The 14,436-nt window shown below is 48.5% G+C and overlaps 3 protein-coding genes across 3 annotated transcripts; 1 reads left to right on the top strand and 2 right to left on the bottom strand.

Moving 5' to 3' along the window:
- Positions 1–237: 237 nt before the first annotated feature.
- Asppvi_000319 (uncharacterized protein) lies at positions 238–3,519 on the bottom strand (the record flags this gene model as incomplete). Its single annotated transcript, XM_043296628.1, has 12 exons — positions 238–1,184; positions 1,246–1,285; positions 1,340–1,456; positions 1,519–1,873; positions 1,926–2,056; positions 2,107–2,246; positions 2,307–2,589; positions 2,642–2,823; positions 2,882–3,206; positions 3,282–3,307; positions 3,367–3,406; positions 3,469–3,519. The coding sequence occupies 12 exons, from the start codon at positions 3,517–3,519 to the stop codon at positions 238–240; spliced, it is 2,637 nt and encodes an 878-aa protein (XP_043152563.1).
- Positions 3,520–5,395: 1,876 nt separating this feature from the next.
- Asppvi_000320 (Zn(II)2Cys6 transcription factor) lies at positions 5,396–7,391 on the bottom strand (the record flags this gene model as incomplete). The annotated part of the gene is made up of 3 exons (XM_043296629.1): positions 5,396–6,275; positions 6,335–6,940; positions 6,994–7,391. The coding sequence occupies 3 exons, from the start codon at positions 7,389–7,391 to the stop codon at positions 5,396–5,398; spliced, it is 1,884 nt and encodes a 627-aa protein (XP_043152564.1).
- A 3,565-nt stretch (positions 7,392–10,956) lies between these two features.
- Asppvi_000321 (putative C6 transcription factor) lies at positions 10,957–13,260 on the top strand (the record flags this gene model as incomplete). The annotated part of the gene is made up of 3 exons (XM_043296630.1): positions 10,957–11,317; positions 11,378–12,140; positions 12,198–13,260. 3 exons carry the CDS (start codon positions 10,957–10,959, stop codon positions 13,258–13,260), a joined length of 2,187 nt encoding a protein of 728 aa, XP_043152565.1.
- Positions 13,261–14,436: the final 1,176 nt, after the last annotated feature.

Raw genomic sequence — 14,436 nt, forward strand, 5'->3', positions numbered from 1 at the left:
CCGACTTACGGAATATCAAGGGATGACAAAAACGAGACAGAATTAGAGATTACGTACTCGAAACTAGTCATACAGATCATAGCGTGACAGCCACAAGACATCATACACAGATACTGCAAGCATAAAACAAAAAGCGAAAACATGATATCTCAAAGCCAGTACATGCGTCATCAGTCAGAAACAAAGGAAATATTGAAGGGAGTGGGCAGGCATTTGTCCTCATAGCTAATGTTACCTTTAAGCGGTCTGTGGGTTGAAGGCCTCGGGGGTGCCTCGGACGGTAAGCACCTCAGCAGGGACCTTCGCAGCGGCCCCATTCTGATGACCGTTGGTGTGGCCGTTGGTGGTCCCGTTGCTGAAGGCGTTGTCCATCTCATCTGCGAATCCACGCGAGGGAACTCCAGTCTTTGGATATCCATCAGCGCCGACCTGACCACCTTGGGTTGCTCGACCATTGGCTCCCTCGGTGGGTCGGCCATCAGTTCTCTCTCTCAGCCGGCCCTCGGCCGTCTGGTGAGGCTTGCGTTGGATGGACGCGAGCTTGGGGATGTCCTTGGACTCAGAAGCGCTGCCGATAGAGAAGATTGGGCATTCCCAGCGCTCTCCCTTGCGTGCGAGCTCAGTGTATTCAGTAGCCTTGGTGGAGACTACTCCAGGGAGCTTGATGTCGGGGAACATCGAGTCGTGAAGAGTAGTGACTGTCTGGATCTTGGTATCACGCTGAGCAATTTCTTGAGCCTTTTGCTTCTTCTCGGTCAGCTTCGCGCGGGCAGCGTCCATGTAGCGCGAGTAGATGTTAGGAGCATTTGCAGGATCCTCCTTGGTAGCTTCCTTTGCACGCTGAACCTCTTGGTTGACTTCAAAGGCAAATGCATCACCCTTGACGAAGGCGTCATGGATCTGCTTTTCAAGCACCTTCTCCAGTGTAGGTCGAACAATGTTGAAGAGCATAGGCTTGAAGATGGCAAAGAGAATCTTGTGCTTGGACTTCCTCAACTTGATGTCGAGATCGTGGATCTTTACCGTCACCTTGTCCACTTTGACAAAGTGCTGACGGTCCTCCTTATGGGCCGTGGAGGCCGCGATCTTGAAACCAAAGCCCTCGTTACCGAGGAAGATGTCCATGACACCCTTGTCTGTGATTGAAGGGAATCCTTGCTTCTTCTTGATATAGTAACTGACATCTAGCAAGGAGTTAGTAAAACATAAATCCATAAAACCGTCATGTTTTGACATTGAACCTACCTCTTAGGTCGGCTTGAATACCCGATGCGGAGATCATGATCTGAGCAGGGAATTAGTTTAAGCAACGGACATAACTGCATAACGCGTGACGAACCTTGTTGTCTCTCTTGTTACTGATGCTCTTCCGACCCCAGCGGAAATAATTATCACTACCAAATTCCACGACATTCGGCATCAGATTGTCACTCTCGATGACGAGATTCTCAACAACCTGTGAACATTGCAATGTTAGTCACATGGAACTCTCAAGACAGATTCTTGAAGCAGACTCACCACGTCGGCCATCGGATCGGACACCTCAATGCGAGGCACAGGGACATAGCGAACGTTCTCAAAGACCGAAGGCAAGATGACATCTCTGATATCCTTAAGCAGGTGCTTCTTGAAAGCAACATTGCCACTAGCGTCTCGACCAAGGTCATTGAAGAGTTTCTCCAAAGCTGAGCGGAATGCTCGATTCTGAGGGTCTTGATTGAACTGATCGCCTAGGAATCTAATCTCATCAAGGATCCGATCGGTATGGTCCTTGTAGCGGTCGCGCAACAGGTAACGACCGTGATCGTACAATCGGTCCCATTCACGGTCGCAGTCCTCCTGCATGATGTAGCCTTGTTCCTGCAATGCTTTCCTGCTCGAGTCAGAGCTATCCGTATAGGTCCACCTTGGCGGGCCGGACTTACCTGATGAAAGTGTCCATGTTCTTGAACCAGCCTCTAAGTTCCGGGTCCCTGTCTGCATCACGGTAGATTTTGTCGAGGGAATCGAAGAAATCATCCAAGGACGTGCTGTTTGCAAATCGTTCAATGAGAGTCTGGCAAGAATATTAGCTTCGCCGTCAGCGCTATTCTTCTGGTCACTCACCTTGAGATTGGCTTCCATCGATCTGACTTTCTCATTGCCACGAAATTCCTTTGTGGTTCCAGCACCTTGTTGGGAAATGTCTCTGCCGTGGCGACCGTACTTCTCAGCGAGAGAAAGGAGCGTGCCAACAGCTTGCTGGTCTATTGTAGGCCGCAACGTTAGCGTCTATCCAAGGCTTCTGATCTCCGAATTGAACTTACAATCAGGATGACCCTGGATTTCAATAACCATCTTCTTCAATCGCCAGATAACTTGCTCGCGTCTCTCCTTAGGCATTTTCTGCTCCATGTAGCTACGAGTCCGCTCCTTGAGCTCCTGGGCCCGACTCTTCGCTTCTTCAGAGACATCCTCTGGGACCTTCTCTTTGGCCTTCTGGGCTGCCGAACTGACGCCAGCCTGGGCATCGACATCCTTGGCAGTGGCAGGATCCTGGCCACCTGTTGCAGATTGTGTTGCAGTGTTTGCTACATCACCAGCTTCCTCCTATGAGAGAAGTGAGCATGCGAGCACATAAGCTGTCAGAAGAGGGTCCTACCTTGCTTTTCTGAACGCGAGACTTGAGCTGGTTCTTGGGGATATCAGGCTTCTCGTGCCAGACATTCTCCTCAGCGGGTTGGTCGACTTGGGACAGCTGCTCTTGTGAAGGTCGAACCCTGTCGGCAGCTTGCTGCGAGATATCACCAGCCATGTCACGAGCAATGATCATAGCATCGTTCACTGTGAAGCGTCAGTACGCTACTTACCTCGGCACTGACTTCCAAATGAGTCCACTTACAGAGCTTTCTGAACTCCCCGTTTGTGATCAGGAGAGTACCCAGGGTTTTTAATCCTTCCATAGCCTTGTCGACGTCCTGCTGGGCTGATTCTTTGCTCACTGGAACATTTGGCTGTATCGGCGCTTCGCTAATCTTTTGAGCTTCCCAGATAAAGTCTTGCAATAACTGGCCCTCATTCTTGCTAAGAAAGAGTTTCTTAGCTTCATCAATGACCACCCGGAGATCCTTAACCAGGGTCTGGCCCTCGCTGGACAGTTCTTTAGAAGGCGACGACAGGGCCTTGGAGGTAATGGCACTGTTCAAGGCGACATCACATTGTTTGTTCTATAGACACTTTATCAGTATTATGCACGACATACGCGCCTTTACGCATTTTGCGAGGATGATCCGTGGACTAACCGATGGAAGCTTGCCGTTTTTGAAAGCTGTATGGTCCGTCAATTAGCCTGAAATAATTGCTGAAGGATAGGTGCTCCAATCTTACCTTGATAGATTCCGAACAACTGCAGCTTCTGGTTGATGTCCTGGAGCAATATCACTGTCAGAGCACTTCTTTGGAAGTGTAGGGTTGCATTGGTATGCGTACCTTTTCCTTTTGCTTAGGGTCCATAGGACGATTGACAGTTCTAGACGGCATGGTGAGGTTTGTTCGCACCGCTAATGGACGGCTTGCGACCAGCAATGACAATCAGATAATGTTGAGATAGAAATTATGGCTGCCACAGAGACCTCGATGGTCACTCGAGAAAGGGATAGATAAGCTCCGCTAAGACTTTTTTTGGGGGAAGGAAAGAGACGAATAACAGACAGATAGAATCAAGTGAACTAGAAGAGAAACAGATAACGAAGATCGCGTCACAGGGGTATCACCGGAATGGAAGACGCGAAGGGCGAGAGGAATGTGTGTTCAGTTGAGGTATGAAGATCAGTGATGAGGAAGACAGGACAGTTATGGATCAAGAGTGATTGAGGCCAAAAGTGTTTGGAGTGGGTGGATTGTGGTGACCTATTTAAATAGTTTCTAGACTACTGATATCAGATCAAGGGGGAAAAGGAAGATGAGAGAAAAGTTGTTCGTGGGTGACATCGATTATGACCGTTATTGATAGGGGGTGCAACCCTTCCCTGGATACTTGACGTCACTGTGTCGTGTGTTATCTGTTTGCGCTGAGGGTTAAAGCTACTAAGGTAGGGAGTACCTGAGGTGGCCGGGTAGAGGAGCGACTACCTAGGTACCCTAGGTACCTTACTCTTTGCTTCTGGTTGGGTTCCTGAGCATGAACGATACGTAAGAGAGGACCTGTCTGTAAGCATTGTTCTTTTCTTGTCTTGGAATTTGGTTCAGCATGTGCATATGAGTTCCGACGAATATGAGCTCATACATGATCTTGGCTGAAGATAATCAGTCAATCAATGGGACGAGGCAACTAAACTAAAGGGGCCAAGAGTTCATCTGTACTAGGTGATGAACAAGGACTAGCTATCGCCTGCTCGATAAAGTTCAGAGAATGACGAAAAGCTTGAGCTCTACCTAGCTAGCCTTTGAGTCTTGACGATTCATCTTATGTTCACACAAGGAAATGCACATGGTAGAGCCAAAGTCAATCAATGCTGATCCCCCATCTGCATCAGCCCACGGGTTACAGCCCACAAGGCAGAAACAAAAACCGAAGCCCCTGCGCTCTTGTTGGCTCGATTTCTTCTACGGAGCAGGGACTTGGCGTAGGGCGTACCCACTTGGTAGTTTGTCCCAGTAACCTTGAATCCAGAAGGCTTGGCACTGAGCATCGTTTTTCGTGGCCACAAAGCATGAATTATCTAGTGTAGAGTTTTGAGGTTGGCAAAGAGAGTAAGTTCGCAGCGAGCAATGTGAAATCATAGCTCCATAAGACGGGCTACGTGGTCTATTTGCCATCCCGAGCAGGTTTCGATGCGCTGGGAATCGTTCCCGCTATGACTTGGACAAGGTCCAGACAAAGTTGTACTGGAGCTTTTTGTGGATCATCAGTCTGACGTCAGGAGTCGATCTTCCCACCACTTCAGCAGTCCAGAGTCCAGTCTACAGACGCTGTATACGAGGCACCTCTGGCAACTCTGGCACCACTTATTCAGCCCAATACTATGGCCAATTGCAGGTATTTCTTCCGCCGAGTTTCCTGGATAAAGAAAGTGGGGACGGGAAAGCAGCTGTAAGTACCATATAGGAGAGATCGCAATTAATTATATGCGCACCAAATAGAAAAGATAGCGGTTGAATGTTCCACTTCGTCCCATATGGAATGGTTGTTGAGACAGTCTAGCTATCGTCTCAAGGTCGTGCATTTCGATGCCTACATATTTACAGACTCCCAAAATAGGCGCATTTCTGCAGCTTAGAGTAGATGAGCACAGGTTAACTCGCACTCAGCTGCTACCATGTTTGTCCTCGACAGCCTTCTCTGGAGGACGACAAGAAGTACCTCAATGGGTAGGATCATTCATTTAGCGGACTAATATCCAGCTCTTCGATTCGTTCATAGACCATAATGGCCAAGATCATAACCAGGATATCCACCACCCGGAGATGGGTGCAAGGGTGGTCCGGCCACATAATGCCCTGCACCTGGAATGTAAATCGCGGGTGACTGCATGAGCCGTTTTCGAGCAGACGCTGAAACTGTCTGGAATGCGTCAAGAAGAGTTGCGATTCCCCATTTTCTAAGGCAGTACTGGAGGAGATCCTGGGTATAATCCAGGCATACGATCGCTCGTGCGTGACAGTTCACGCGGTCCTTATTGTTGATCATGGGTGGTTCTGGTGTCTCAAAAGGGATGCTGGGAGGCGGTGGCACCGAGGGGTTCAGGACAAGTTCTGAATGTCGGTCCAAGAGGTCGAGAAACCAGCTACTGACCTGGTATGCTCGCTGAATGTCAAGATATGTCATCAATGGCACTAAGCTCGGGGTTTCCAAAATCTGGTGAAGTTTTCGGATGTAATCCATGCAACGCTCGAACAACAGAACCTTCGAATAGTCGGATGTCCCGACAAATCGATGCATGGGCGACAGAATGATGACAGTCGTGTAAAGCGACTCCAGTGCATATAAAATAGTGAAAGGCCCTGCAGTGTTCTGAGGAGCATTCTCGAGCCATTCCTGGGCTTTGTAGCACAGGCTCCAGGTGGAGGTCGCATTTGGGAGGGATGCCTCATTTTCGTATTCGTACTTATTATGATAAGCAGTGGACAGTATTTGCCGAATTTTGACCATATGCCAAGCAGGTTGCGCACTGTGCAAAAAGACATCGCTCGCATCTGCTACAGCAAAGCCAGGTGCTGTGGTAACTGACGGTAGAGCGACATTGACAGACCCATCAGAGAAGGAGAGTGCTCTCTCCAACGCGGTGCTTACACCCCTATTCTCAACCAAATCAGTGAAATTGAGGTTGTATCAGAATGATCTAGAGGCACAAACCTATCCAAGCAGTAGACGCAATGATAGACAATCCGGCGAATATCTAAACGATCAGGAGTAGACAATACTTCCAAAGGAGGGTCTTGATGCAAGCCAAGATCAACCATTGCTCGGACGGCCGTGCCTACAAGATACCAACTGCGAAAGTGGTTAGGATCAAAGAAGGAATACTGGGCAAGCAACAGTATCCCCTGAATGCCAGCCACGGATCCTGGGCGAAGAACTTCTTCGGCGTATTTCAGCGCCCCAGAAATCAAAGATAATGCCCTTTGATGATCTCCGTCGCCAGGCTGATACGACGTCGACGCAGACGAGATGGCTAAAACAAGGCGTAATATCCAATGATCAAATGGCTTGGCGAAACGACCACCGGACTGATATACGGCATCGACAGACGTCCAAAAACTGGTCTCGACGAAGAAAGGCAGCTGTGTGTATAGGTTGTCAAAATAATGACGCAAAAGGGGTGTTATTTCATGGCGTGAGGGTAATAACTGCGATGATAATTTCGGCAGCGGCTCGGCAATTGCCAGTGATAGTAGAAGATTGGCGAAAGACGTGCTCGAAGTAATACCGTGGAAATCTCGTGAGGTGGCATTGACGGACCTAGAACGGCTGGTCAGCAGCGAAACAATGAGGGCAATTGAAGATGAACGGACAAAAAGCCGAAATCTCCAACGAGGTCGTCAATGTCGGAAACCTCTTTGCGATGTGATTGAGCGATACAATCCGGCGATGAACCTGTAGTGATAGAGCTTTCCCGGACAGGTCCTATTTCATCCGTTGATGAAGATTCCCTGCGATACCGCAGGCTCGCAATCTGTTTTTCAAGTCGCTCACAGTAGCCTTCCAAGGACGCTACATAACTTCTCTCTTTTCCTCTGGCAAACTCGTCACTGGCACCAGAGCAGGTGCTCGCTTTCCCTACTCTTTCGCACGCGGAGCAGGCAGGAAGTTTTCCATCGCATTTTATTTTCGCTGTTCGGCATCTCGAGCAGGCGGCAACCGGCCGACTAACTTTGAGAAGTGGTTTGTCTAGAAATGAGTTTGCCGACATTCTAACATAGTATTACCTGGTCTGCATGTCAGAAGACTGGGAAACAGATTGCAATAGAGTATGACGCGTCTGAAAACACCAGGCGCATACCGAATGGCGGACGGACAATGGCTAAGATTCATGTGAAATGCGCGCAGCATGTCAGATATAAGAACGGTGGCTGAAATGTGGTCTGCCGAAGCAATCAGAAGTCTTGCGAGCGAAGAGCGCGACCGAAAGAAGATCAAAATAGATTCAGCTACTACCTTAATGACTTTGGGAACAAGGAATTCAAAAGAGATGGCAGAAGTACCTCGGGATCGATTATTAGTTGCTTTGACAGACTGCTCTTATCAGAACATTGGGCTCCTGTGGATCTCGTTTGCTTTTTGTGACGGTGTACTTTTGTAGTAGTATCGAGAGACCCAGCAGAGGATAATACCGATGTCAATGTCAAGAATAGCCGACTACCATATCCTGTAAAAATATTAGTGATATTTACGAAAAAATAACGAGGTCATCAATGGAGGAAGTAAGTAGCGGATTTGCTCCGCGTCGAAGTCACCAATTGGGGTACCTTGAGGAGATAGAAAGGGATAGGTTTAGGCAAGGCAAAGCGGTAGAAGGGTTTACCTTGATCAAAAAGTGGAAGTACGTAATTGAAGGCGACCAGACAAGTTCATGCCACCAACTGGGTCAGCCTGCAGTGGTGTGCAACCAACAAAGCAGCATGACCGTTATGCCGCGGGTAAGGCAGTAGTAGTGTGAGCAGTAGATACGTCGTTGTAGATAGTGGAAATAGGAGAAATCAGCATCGGCTGATCTTCTTCCTAGACTGATTTGGCTCTTCCTCTTCCGTTGGGTTCCCTTTTTTTCCCCACCACTTAAGAACAACCCCACCTTCCGTTCTCCGTACCCTCTCCACCATGCCCAGCAGCTTATCTCTTCGGCAATGGAGTACTCTATCTCTGTGCCGGTAGTCGAATACAAGCGTAACTGTCCTAATTTCCCTTCCATGAATACTACAGGCGCCTCGGAGATGATGATGAAACTTGATTGGGAGGCTTCCTCCTGAGCTTCAAATGCATGCTACAGGCCAACGCATACACATCTCCTCCGCCAACCATCTTCTTCCGGACAAGGAGACAAGGAGTCCTGCCCGGATTAACAAACTTCAACACAGACGGCTGTAATGCTGCAGACTACCATCCTGGTTCTCTCCACTATGAAACTGTCGGATGTCCGGAACGAGCTGCTTTATGTCCCTTGTCTATAGTGCATGGTTGGTGCACGTGCATATCCAACACACATCTGTTATAGACCCTACGCCTGTCAACTTACACAGGTTCCAATCTGGATCTTGGCTGGTTGTCATTTGTGAACCAATTCCAATATCAGTTTTTAAATGTCCTTCCTTCCACAAGAAGCTTGCTTGACCCTGCAGACTCGGATTTCTAATACTTGAGGACCTCAATGCCAGTTTTCAAATCCCTCGTTGCCGATAATGAGATATTGGTTAGGCACTAGGTTAGCCAGCTCAAAAAACTCGGTCAGAACTCGAATATACCGGGCTATAGACTTATTGGTCTCCCTAGCGCCATCGTTCCCTATAATCCCAAAGTGAATACAATACGTCCACCCTTGAAGCCTGTGGCTTCGCTTCTAGTGAAGGTTATCAGTAATTCGGATGCCTTCGATTCGGTGAAATAACCCGACCAGTCACTTGTCGTAGCGAAAGACTGGAACCTTCTGGTGATTGCTCAGAAAGAAGACGAGAAAATTCATCCACATTGCAGCGGCATCAAAGAAACATAGTTGAAAGTCTGTTTGCCTCACCCATGGCTTTGAGAACTTCCACAATTTGCTTAGTTGCGGAAGTCCTATGACTAATTGAAGACAATAAGAATTCCCATGTCAGCCATTATGTGATCTCCAGAAGGACATAAGGTAGGTTAGGAAAAAGCATAAGCAAGTCACTGGGAAACGCATTACACTGAGTTGACCGCAGTATATATTGACTTCGCCAGGATCTGGTTTCCGCTCGATTTAGGAAGCTCCAAGTCATATGAAACCTCGAGCAATGCTTGTCGCTGTTAGCAACAATGCTTTTCGTGATGGACCGTCCGACGAGCAATCAGAGAAAAGTATAGTCGTAGTCGTAGTCGCAGTCGCAGTCGATGTTTCAATCGGAGAGACCTGCTGCAACAACAGCAGTGTGCTCAACATCTAGCATGAATAGTCTCCTCAGCGCAACCCCTTCGCAGTGTAGAGCACGTCAACAACAGCTGTAAATTTCAATAACACGAAGCATCCCTTCGAGGGGCAACAGGAAGCAGAGTTCCTGCTCAGGAGCAATCATCCAGGAATATGACCTAGTTTATATGGTACGGCCAAGCTCCTATTTGCTGAACCGTGTATATTAATTCTGTGGCAGCTCCAGCTTAGCTCCAGCAACCTTTTGCCCATAATTCTGAACGATAGAGACTTTCCTTAATCGACGACCACAGTTGCTCGATAAAGATCAGAAGCTCGTCGTCTCTATTGAATGACCCCCTAGCAACTTACAGCTATGGGTGATTGAGTACGATACAGTTGGTCAATTCAGAAATCCTTAGCAAAGCCAGAAATAATTCCCGTAGTCTGTTCTTTTGGACAGTTGTGACCTTGAGCGTTGGGTTGGGTGGAAAGAAATACTCGCCTACGACTGGTCAGTCTCAGTGGTTAATGTTACCTCCCGCAGGTACCTACGTAACTACCCACCTAACGAGTCGTTGGCTCATCACTTGACTAAGCGCCCTTGTTAATCCAACGGGATCTGGACCGAGGAGGTACCACCACGTCCCTCCTCCTCGCATTCAAAAGATGAAAATATATACCGTGTCAGCTATGCTCACAAAATGATAGAATAATCGCTCGCGAGCATTTGAGACGAGTCAGGGTGCTCTGATTTAACGTTCCAGATTGATGGTTTCCTACGGGTGCTGCCGCCTACGCCTCCTTGCAGACGAACCCTGAATATGTCGACCGTGCTCTGTCGTCAACATTATTCTGCCGGTGCTCGAAATATCGATTGTTACTGTGGGTCTAACTTAAACTCAAGAACCCCTCACAAGGGCAGCTCCATGTGAAGGCATGGAAGCTGTATTGCGTAGTGCTCTGTGACTCGGAATCCCTTTGAATGTGCGCAACAACACGTGGGCTGTATACCCAACGCACGACCATGGCCACACATTCGAGTCCGCTGGAATCACATCCACGATTTACAAATCCGTGGAAGGAGCAATCCGTCAAATTATCACAGCAGACAGGAGAAGCTCCCGACGGGCGGATTGCGCATACACTGACTGCGTGTACCAGGTGCCGACAGGTATGTTTCTTTTCGCGAATTCATCATCTTTCATCTACCCCGCCTCTCGAATTCCTCGTTCCTAAGCTAAGAGTTACCAAGCGAAAATCTAGGTGCGATCCAGGTATTCCAAGATGCTCCCCGTGCGAGCGCAGTAACGCCAAGTGCGTATACTACGATTCCACCCGCAAGTGCACCATACCGAGAACATACATTATCTCCCTGCGTGAAAAAGCTCGCATGTTGGAGAAAGAATTGGCCGATCTGGAGAAAGATATTCAACATGCTGCAGATGCCGAGCTCATGGTCCGAGGGGCGGGGCGCATTCGATTCAAAGAGAATGATGAGTCGAGGTACCTTGGGCCATCCAGCGGTATCGCAATTACTCGTTTGGTCATGGAGATGGCCAAGCAAAACACAGACTCAAAAAGCATCAAAGATGTTGTTCCTGAGTTCACAGCACAGGAGATCAAAGCAGCATTTGCGCTAGAAAGCTCTAAACCGACATCGAAAGTTTACCCCATGATCAGCTCAATCCCTCAACCTAATTTGCCCCCGCGTAATCTGACTTATCGACTGATTGATGTATTTGTAGTCAAGGGTGAGTTCTGCCCCTCTAAGTCGATGATTCTTGATGCATTTCATTTGACCATATCTACAGCGCAAGCGATGCTACCGACCCTGCACGAGCCTTCTTTTCGCCAGGAGGTTGAACAGGTCTTCCATGGCTCCGATGACCCTTGCCTCAATTTCCAGCTCCGCATGGTCATTGCCATCAGCATGCAAAAAATGAGCACCGAGTATGCAGGACTGGCTGACAGTTACTACTTGGCAGCACTACCATATTTAGAGGCCTCCCTTAGGCGAATGGATCTTAGGGCTCTGCAATGCCTCATCCTCATAGCCCAATACTCTCTGCTGACGCCCACAAGAACGGCTGCGTACTGGGTGGTCGGGATGGCGGTCAAACTCTGTCAAGACCTCGGCCTGACCGAAGAAGCGACAGTTACCAAGTCGCCGGATGGGCGGCCATTGAACCCGTTGGAGGTTGACATGCGAAGACGGTTATTCTGGATTGTCACCTCGATGGAACTCGGCCTCGCGCATAGCCTTGGTCGGCCAAGTTGTTATTCCGTCCCCCATGATTATATCAACGTCAAATTCTTCGAACTTGTGGACGATCGATACATCACAGCCGATGGAATTCTTCCAGGAGGCACACCAATCTTAGCCAAGTGCATAGCCATCCACTTTTTCAAGATGAGATTGCTACAGTTAGAGATACGGCGAACTCTATATTTGAACAAGCGTGACACCCCTGCGAATGATCAAGACCCATGGTTCTCGCAGATGCTAGCCAAGCTTGACCACTGGGTGGCTTCTTGTCCCAAAAACGATGGCGGTAGCGGATTGAGCGAAAAATGGTAAGAAATGAAATCCCATCTTGTTGGCTTTGTTGACCACCGACCTTTTCCCTATAGGTTTCATGGCAGACGGAATACGATGATCGTCTTCATGTTCCGACCATCGCCTCAAGTTCCCGAACCCTCCGTTGAGGCTGCACGAAAATGCTATGAAGCGTCGGTGTTCAATGTGGCAATGCAACGAGAGCAAATCGCAACTGGGTCTGTTGATTTGACCTGGATTTTCACACAATCACTCTTTATGGCGCTCAATACCATTCTCTGGTCCCTATCGTACCCCGATATTCGAAGGGAGCATCCCGTAGAGGAGGTCAGGGCTCATCTCGACGTCGCTTTGGAAGCGATGATGCTTGCTGCGGAGAGGTGGCCCGGGGTTGAGTCCGCGTTGCTGCTGTACAAAAATCTTGTGACTGCATGCCTCAAGGCTTATAATACTGACGAATCGTTTGTCGTTCATTCGCCCTCCAACCATGCAACACCGTCATCCACACAGGACGCGATGACTCCGCCTTCAATTTCCAGCCCTTCTAGTACGACAACATCATTCCGAGCTGGAAATCATTCAATTCATGACACTGTGTCAGTGGGCACTGTCTCAAGAGGACACTCCGCGGACCCGACTTTCCCGTACTCACAAGCATCTCCGGCGGCAGCCGTGAGAGCCGAATCACAAAAGCCTCCATCCTACTCACATTGGGAGACTGAACCCCCTCCATTGCAACCGTCTGATTCGAATTCTACGCAGGCCTCATACACACCTCAGGGGTACACCGAGTCATCCACCGTATTCTCCGATGTCACTTTCAATCCCACAACACCATTTAATTCATTTCCTTCAGTAGTTCCCGGGTTGCCCGGTTGGGATCCTAATTTCACTGTTGCCTCGACGACAGCGAGCCATTTGACCTACGTTGATGCTGCCGTTGACCCAATGCGCTGGATGGATACGATCGATGATCAATATTCTCAGTATTTCAATGGAGCTTTTCCCATTCCACCATGGCGAGGAAGGACGCTCAGTCAGCAAGAGCAGATTGAGCTTATGGCATCATTGGAGGAAAATATCCCCGACGTCTCCGCACAACTTGTGAGAGAGTCGGCCACATTTTATCAGTCATGACCTTCGCGAGACTCCCGGTTGATGATCACTCATCTCGGATTTATTCGCGATGTACATGTCTTCATTGTCTGCGAATCCACCTATACCCCATCCTGCTCTTTCGATATTCTGCAATAATGTGCTCGGCTTGGTGCTGGGGCAACCACTCACTTCAGATCAATGTCTTTACTATCCTAGATTAACGTTCAACTGTTTGAAGGGAGAGAGGTTATATTGTATTTGAAACGTTGGCCAGCGATTTGACAGTCATGGACTCTATTGATCGATAGCGTAACGTTTCAAATCCATTTCAAAATTAACATGGGCAATCCAGCGCTAGATCCAACAAGTTTGAACAGATTCCACTTGTAGCCAAATACCACATTCAAAGGTCAATTATATCAGGCTTGCGGACGCATGTTTGTGAAAGCAGACAATAATACGGAAAAGTTCAGGACCCCCACATGACCCTCTTGAGATGCATTATTGATTGAAGCGATACTTACAATCTTCGAGACTTCACCACCTCATTTTGAGTTCAGAACTCCGTAGGTTGAGTCCAGTTCATTGATCAATGAACCTGCGAGCATTGACAGAGAATTAAGCGTAAGATCTCGATGGCTGACATCTATGATCCATAAATAAGCGCTCGTCCGCTATCCGTGAGAAGTTGGCTGTGTCTAGGGGATTACGGCTGTACAAAGGTACCGAGATTCTTGCAAAAGACGTACGAAGACTTCCAGTCAACAATCTACGGCGAATGCGCACAGGCTTAATGCAGTTCCTCTGTCAAAACCGAAGAGAGGTCATTCTCAAATACCACGTCAAGATCTCAGGTTCAACATGTTTTGCCGTTCCCAGGCACCAATGGTCTCTATACTCTGTACGGCGCATTACCCGAATAGGAAAGTAATTAATCCCGGCCCCGAGTGCAAGCGCGAAACGACACCCGATCACGTGTGCGCCCGGGCTCTTTGCCGTCATCCAACATCGCCAGTCGTTTCTCCTCCATTATTGAGGGTCAAAGGGCATCACTATTCACCACCAACCCCAGACATCGCCTTCCACTTCTTCCTTTTACTCAACAAAATATTGATACCTCGCCTCTTCAGTTACAGAACGTGTGATTTGATTGGAATGCGCGGCATTTAGACGGTCGTGGAGCGTCCTACTTGAGCGAACCTCGACCGGCGTGAT

The sequence above is a fragment of the Aspergillus pseudoviridinutans genome (assembly GCF_018340605.1).
Source record: "Aspergillus pseudoviridinutans IFM 55266 DNA, scaffold_1, whole genome shotgun sequence".
NCBI lineage: Eukaryota > Fungi > Ascomycota > Eurotiomycetes > Eurotiales > Aspergillaceae > Aspergillus > Aspergillus pseudoviridinutans.